The sequence below is a fragment of the Octopus bimaculoides genome, chromosome 2 (assembly GCF_046866305.1).
Source record: "Octopus bimaculoides isolate indiv1 chromosome 2, ASM4686630v1, whole genome shotgun sequence".
Lineage (NCBI taxonomy): Eukaryota > Metazoa > Mollusca > Cephalopoda > Octopoda > Octopodidae > Octopus > Octopus bimaculoides.
Genome location: NC_142929.1, coordinates 74,172,249 through 74,180,200, shown reverse-complemented (window position 1 = coordinate 74,180,200; position 7,952 = coordinate 74,172,249). Strand labels below are relative to the sequence as shown.

The 7,952-nt window shown below is 36.4% G+C and overlaps 1 protein-coding gene and 1 pseudogene across 1 annotated transcript; both read left to right on the top strand.

Moving 5' to 3' along the window:
* Positions 1-1,859: 1,859 nt before the first annotated feature.
* On the top strand, positions 1,860-3,634 carry LOC149137117 (uncharacterized; annotated as a pseudogene).
* Positions 3,635-5,455: 1,821 nt separating this feature from the next.
* LOC106874247 (uncharacterized) lies at positions 5,456-7,557 on the top strand. Its single transcript, XM_014921903.3, has one exon. It carries the CDS (start codon positions 6,711-6,713, stop codon positions 7,284-7,286), a length of 576 nt encoding a protein of 191 aa, XP_014777389.1. The 5' UTR covers positions 5,456-6,710; the 3' UTR covers positions 7,287-7,557.
* The last annotated feature ends 395 nt before the right edge of the window (positions 7,558-7,952 follow it).

Sequence of the window (7,952 nt, the reverse complement as noted above, 5' to 3'; positions counted from 1 at the left end):
TTAGGTGACAGTGAAAAAAATGTTTTCCATAAGAGTAGCATGGTATCCTTTTACTTTGTTCCAAATGGTCTCAGAATCCAACTGGCTACATCCCTGCTCAGTGTTGCCACCTTTGTAATATGCACATGGAATGTTGCAGAATTACGCATATGGATTCCCACACCATGCAGACTTTGACTCTGGAATTTCACTACTCCCTGGTCCTGTATATTTTGGTTTCAATCTATTTGAGGACCAATGGAAGAATGCTGAAAAACTTTCCAGCATTGAATTTTACTAGCTCATTGTATATTGCATTCAGGTCTTTCTGTCTGCAGTTTTAGTGTGTCATCAGAGTCCGTCACTGCTTGTGATACTTCTGTATTATAACTGGTGGGATTGGTTTACTGTATGATTGAGGGCATGTCTAACAGCAACACCATAAGCATTAGTCGTCTCAGTACAATTCCCTGATTACAGCATGCAATTGGTCAGAATATTATGGTCAGTTTTATGCCCCATATATATATATATATATATATATTATCTTTATCTTATGATATTTACTTTGTATTATATTATACTCATTTATTGTGCTTTTAATTATTAATTTTTCTATATGTGATAGTGGATTTTCATCGATGAGTTCATGAAACTTGGTTCTTTTCCCTAAAACTATATATATATATATATATATATATATATATATATATATATATATATATATATATATATATATATATATATAGATATATATATACAGGGTGTTCGGGTAAAATTTGGTGATTTTTTTTAATGTCTCATTTTCTCAGGAACAGCTTGATGCATTGGAGAACAGTCACTGGCATTGGGGAGCATAAAGATTAAAGTTGTAGTTGAGAAAAAGTTAGCTAAAATAGAGGACTGGAAACCATATGAATATTGGAGAAGTGTTACATGGTGATTCACATAGGGTGTCAATATGCTGACAACATGACTGCTGGTCAATACTTTGCAAATTTTGTAAAGGCTGTAAGACATGACATGGGCAGCTGCAACAGAGACTACAAAGCTATGATCAGCAGGAGTGGATATAGTAGGCATTCTGATAGTGTCTATATGCCAGCATTCACCCTCACATCATTGAACAGTACTTTAAGCTTAATTCAGATCACTATGTAAAGCTGCTGTTCAATCTCTTGTTGAAGAGGATTGCTACTTGAAGGCCATATCCCTTACAGTGAGATTCAGCTCTTTGCCATACTTTCAGAAAGTGTCAGAATTGGTTGTCGGAGAATTTCTACAACTTCTAATTGAGAAAATTTGGGTCCTATGGATTACTATATGTGTGACATGGATAGAAAGACACCAGGAACTCTGCTTGCAACACCAAAGCCAAGCTGGTGGCCAAGATCAAGGTGTTTGAAAGTCTTCCCAGGGACACATTGAGGAATGCATATTCCAGGTTCCAGGGCATGGTGGAAGCTGAGGGTAGCTACTTTCAGAAAACTGTTATCTCCCAGCTATAGGCTACTTGATATTCTTTGGTTTTTTAAAATACTTTTATTTTTAGATGGATTATTGTTTTGCTTACAAATTTGTTTTCCAAGATTCCTGATGTGAAATCATGTGTTGAAACAGATATTGTTATATTTTGGGATGGTCATTTTTACTTTTTTTCTAGCCAAACAAACACACACACTATATATTTGTTCTTCACTCTCATTTATCATTGTTCTTATTTTGTCTTATGTCCATTGTCTGGAAATCTTTCTTCACACATTTGTGACCTTTCCAGTGGCCCTTCTATCTATGTGTTTCCTCCTGTTTCTCTGTGATGTGTATCCTTATCTACACATGCATTTTTGTCTGTATCTGTGTGTGTGTATATGTGTATTTGTGTGTGTGTGTGCGCACACACGTTTGTGTGTGTGTGTGTGTGCATGTGCTTGTGTATGTGTGTGTGTATGAGTGTGTGTACTCCTGTCTATGTGTTTTGTATGTGTGTATATGGGTCTGATTACTATATTATTTATATCTGTGCCCTTTATATGTTTTTTTCTCATCTATTTATTTCTTTATCTCTATTTCTTATATTTCATCATAAGTATGTGCATGTGTGCTTTTTGTGTGAGTATACATGGGTTTATGTATTATACAGGGTGTTTCAAAAGTCTATGTCACATTCTAAGAACTCATATCATGAACTACAAATGATAGCATGACTGAACTGGTATCATTTAGAAGCTAAAAGTGTCAAGTTTTCCAGTTAATTTAATTTAAATTTAATTAATTAAATCTAATTTTGTTTTTGTCGCTTTTCTGATCCAGCAATGTCATTCACAAAACAAGAGAAGTTGTTTTGTGTCATAGAATATAAAACTGCATCATGGACATGTGTTCAATGCAAATTTCATACGTTTACCAAGCAGACACCAAACAGACATACCATTTTGAACTGGCATGCAAAATTTAAGAAGGAGGGGTGTTTGTGCCCAGCAAAGAGAACAGGATGCCTCTCAACTTCAAATGATACAGTTGAACTAATTCAGCAAGCCTTCCAATGCAGTCCTCAGAAATCAGTCAGAGTTGAGAACTTCAGCTCCCATCAACAACTGTTTGGCATGTCTTAAGGAGATGGTTGCAGTTCACACCATACAAACTGCAATTGGCTCAACAGCTGAAGGACACTGGTAAACCTATTCACCATGAATTTTGCGCAGAAATGCTAGAGAGGTTGGAAGAAGGCAGATTTGATGACCAACTTGTTTTTAGCGATGAGGCAGCCTTCCATGTAAGTGGCAAAGTTGACAAGCATAACACACACATATGGGGAACTGAGAACCCTCATGTACCTCTTGAGCATGTGCGAGATTCCCCTAAGGTAAATGTGTTCTGTGCCATGTCAAAGAAACGTGTGTATGAACTATTCTTCTTTGAAGAAGGAACAGTCAATGGTGAAGCGTACCTTGCCATGCTGCAAAACTGGTTGATGGAAAAATTGCATGAGGAGGAGTCTGCTGACTTCATTTTCCAACAGGATGGGGCACCACCGCACTGGAGTCTTAAAGTTAGGCAGTATCTGAACACCACTCTGCCTGACAAATGGGTCAGATGTTCCAGACAGACTGATTGAATGTTCCTGTAATGGCCACCTAGGTCTCCAGACCTTACACCATGTAACTTCTTCCTCTAGGGATATGTGAAAGGCCTCATGTACATATCTCCCCTTCTCAGAGACATGGATGATTTGAAGACACAAATAACTGAACATCAACAATAACTGAATAACATCAACAATGCTATGACTCGTTGCGTTTGGCAAGAGTTGGATTATTGTTTGGATGAGTGTTGTGTAACCTTCCTTGCACACATTGAACACCTGTAAAAACTCGTATTGAAATGTGGAAATGTTAGCTTTCAGGAAATATGAATTATGTTTTGATATCCTCAATAGTTATTAAGATATACAGTGTCATGATGTGACTCAGACTTTTGAAACACCCTGTACTGTTGGATGTCTTTTTCTTTTCCCTTCTGTCTTTAGCCATCGTGGTGCATGGTGTGTTGGTGGGAGTGTTATTGTTTCATTCATGTTTTCTGTGACTTTGAATCTTCAGCAATGTGGTCGGGAAGTAAACTTCCTACCATACAGCCATGCTCATGTCCCATACAAAACATCCAAATATATATTTTGTACTATTTGATTCTCTGTATGATGATTTTTTTATTAGGAAATTTGTGATTCCTGTTAGCAAAAGAAACATATGTAATAGTGAATAAATAATACCAAAAAATTTTCCAGATTCTTGTTTTGTTATATAACTTTGCAAACAATATTTCCAAAATTTTCAACTCTAATATCTACCTCACATCAACAATAACTACTACATACAGAATTGTAAAACTGGAATAAGCAGATATGCTTCAAGAGAACACAACTTGGATTTTTCCCTACCTAAGTAATGTAAACATATATGGATGAGGATAGCTGTGTGAAAAAGTGCCATACCCTAGCGGTTGAGGGAACCTGTGGAAGAGGTAGACTCAGGAAGACCTGGGATGAGATGGTGAAGCACGACCTTTGAACATTAGGCCTCACCGAGGCAATGACTAGTGACTGAGACCTTTGGAAATATGCAGTGCATGAGAAGACTTGGCAAGCCAAGTGAGACCATAACCCGTGGCCTATGCCAAGGGTGTAACCAGCCCACTTATGCGTACCTTTCCTTCATTGGACAGTAAACTCTGATTGCGAAGACCTGTTGAGGCAAGTGAAATCGAAATCAAATCAAATTCGATGACTGGCACCTGTGCCAGTGGAGCGTTAAGAGCACCATCTGAGCGTGATCGCTGCTAGAGCAGCTAACTGGCTTCCGTGCCGGTGGCACGTAGAAAGTGCTATTTGAACGTGATCATTACCAGTATTGCCTTACTGGCACTTGTGCTGGTGGCATGTGAAAAAACATTTGAGCAAGGTTGTTGCCAGTACCGCTGGACTGGCTCCTGTGCGGGTGGCACGTAAAAAACACCACTTGAGCATGGCCGTTGCCAGTACCGTCTGACTGGTCCTTGTGCCAGTGGCATGTAAAAGCACACACTACACTCTCTGAGTGGTTGGCGTTAGGAAGGGCATCCAGCTGTAGAAACTCTGCCAGATCAGATTGGAGCCTGCTGCAGCCTTCTGGCTTGTTAGTCCTCAGTCAAATCGTCCAAGCTATGCTAGCAAGGAAAGCGGACGTTAAACGATGATGATGATAACTATTATCATCATCATTTAATGTCCATTTTCCATGCATCCATGGGTTGGACAGTTTGACAGGAACTGGCCAGCTGAAGAGCTGCCCAGGCTCCATGTCTGTTTTGGCATGGTTTCTACAGCTGGATATCCTTCCTAACGCACACACACACGCAGTAATGAAACCTGTATTGCGAAATAAATAAAACCAGAATTTCCTCAAGCTTTTCTTTTCATATGTAATTACTCTGCAAAAGGTATTTTCTAGTATTTTCAACTCTCATGTAAAATATAACAAGCACACATGTACCTTGGAGTACTGGAAAATGCAGAAGTGCTTCTTGAGGACACACCTTTGATTATAACCTTACCTGCATACCATAAATATGTTTGTGTTTATATATATATATATATATATATATATATGTATGCACGCACACACCCATATATATATGCACACACACACACATATATATATATACACACATTATATATGTACATATATATATGTATACACACATATATATACATGTATACATATGTACGTATGTATACATTAATGTATATGTATGTATAGATGTATACATATTTATGTGTGTGTGATTATATATATATATATATATATATATACATGGATATATATTTATGTATGTGTGTGCATGTATGTATCCAGTATTTCCTATTATATTTGTCTCATTTTCAGTGAAATAACACTGGATCCAGAGAGTATGGAAATGTAACCAAATTATAGAGTAGAAGATATCTTTGTAAAAGTGAGGTAAACAATGTTTGTAGATCTCAAAATCTTTGGCTAATTAATTAGTCTTTGTAAATAATTTAAATGCTGACTTGAGTTCTACAACAATTTATTATAGCAGTGAAAAATAATATGTGAAAATAATTTGCTTATAACTAGAGAAATCATTCGAAAAATAAAGTGGTTTTAATTATAGAAGACTGACGATACCATGGATGAAAACTAAGTTTTGTCTCTCTTCAGTCGGAAAAATACAATATACACGAATACGTTGCTTTCACTGTAAATCTGTAAAAAATATGCAATTGAATGAAATACTAGAGAAAAGAGGAAGACACTCAACAATCACTTTCTATAATGAAAATATATTTTGAAACAATTTATTAATTTATAACAGAAAAATTTTGTGACATATTTGAACTTAGCTGGTTACGTCTATGTACTGTGTTGTTTGCAGTGTATGTGAAGTATAAGCCAGGTTTCTGGTCATTAAAACTGACTAAAGGTACATAATAATAAATTTATTTAACCTTTTACATAAGAAACATAAAAAAAAATACAATCGTGTTACTACTTAAGGCCAAAAATGATGTTTTTAGCAAAATATTAAGACAATATTTTTATCGACTGAAAATTGTTAAAAGAGAAAATGGCGGATCGGTATCTAAAAATTGTGTTTGTTGATGCAATCAGACCCCTCGTATCTGACTTGAATTGTCATCTAGGAGAATGAATTTACAAAAACAAATATCAGATATTACCATTCTTTGGAATTTTAACTTAAAAAAATTTGAACGGATCAATAAAAAGCTTAAAATTTGGCCTTGATTGTAGCCTACTGTAATTTTTCGGAGTAGACAACACAACATATTTATGGTAATATTATATGCCAGAAGTGTCTCTGAAACAGAATTTCTACGGTAAAATGTAGCCACATGTCTTTTCTTTAGATTATCAGTGAATTGGTTAGGTTTTGTTAAGAAGTTCCAGTAGTTTACACCAGAAACATATAGACAAAAAACACAGTTGTGATATTTTGGCTGCCATATTTGTAGTTGGTGGTCGCACTGTTGATGTGATTACTACTACGTCCGCGCGTAATGTATAAATAAGCGTTCAACGTTACGAAGTGATAAACTTATGCCAATCACTTGACGTTTGTTCTTGTAAACTTACCAAGCAGCTTCGTAATCCGAATTTTGGTCCTCACCAAAGGATTTTCATTTTTCTACATATATATCTATTAACTGATCAATCATGTCTGATGCTGCTGCACCAGCCGCTCCCGCTCCCGCTGCTCCCAAAGCTAAAAAAGCAAAGAAGGTAAAGAAAACTTCGAGCCATCCTCCCTACAGTGATATGATTAAGGAAGCCATTGTGAAGAGCGGAGAAAGAAAGGGTCTCTCTCGCCAGGCGATCGTCAAATACATTGGTGCCAACTACAGCGTATCTATCCAAGATAATGTCGTCCTGAAACAAATTAAAATGGCGATTAGGAGAGGTGTCGCCAACAATACTCTGAAACAGCCGAGAGGAACTGGAGCTTCTGGTTCTTTTAAAGTTGCTGGTAAAAAAGAAGAGACCAAGAAGAAGAAGCCGACAACTTCTAAACCAAAAGTGAAGAAAGTTAAGCCAGCCGCTAAGAAAGGTGGCGCCAAGAAAGCAAAGAAAAGCACACCAAAGAAGGCAGCTAAGAAAACAGCCACGAAAACTAAAAGCCCAAAGAAAGCTAAGAAGACAACTGTTAAGAAACCCGCTGTTAAGAAAACCGCCGTTAAGAAAACCGCCCCCAAGAAGAAGCCTGTCAAGAAGGGTGCAGCCAAGAAAAAGTAAATGAACTTTACAAAAAAAAAAGACTTTATTACAGACTTGTAAATATCTAATTGTATAAAATAATTGTCATCAATGCTTCAACTCATTCATCAAACACCATTTCCACAATCGCCTCATCAGCCCCATCATGAACTTTATTAACATTCATACATTTTTCATCTGTAAATATTCATTTGTCATTAATCGAGCGTGTTTTGGTTTGGTTTCTGAACTTTTCAAATCGCTCTTCAAAGATCTATATATATATATATAAAACTTCATTTAAGCTAAATTCGTTTCTGTTGTTTTTTTCGCACGCTTTTTATTGATATAGTAATCCCTCGACTATCGCGGGTGTTACGTTCCAAAATTGTTTTTCTATATTTTAAAAATTTGTATATGTTTTATAAATGCAAAAACACCAGAGGAATCGACGCATGGCGAGGGATTATTGTACTTTTCAGAATCCTGCAGCCTTTGTTTTTCAGAATTTTTGTTGCAGTGACATTTACGCTATATAAATATTGTCCTTTGAAACTTTGCTAAAACTAACCGTCTATTTCAGAAATGGAGCAATTACTTGTAATTTTACTGAATGAAGAAGTGTTTAACCTTGATGTATATTATTGGTGTTAACCTTCCACTTCTGCGTTCAACCTTTGACTGTTTAGTTCTGCATGTTAGGTT

Excerpts from the sequence above, each read along its gene's own strand:
- LOC106874247 (XM_014921903.3), top strand. The coding sequence starts at position 6,711 with ATGTCTGATGCTGCTGCACCAGCCGCTCCCGCTCCCGCTGCTCCCAAA.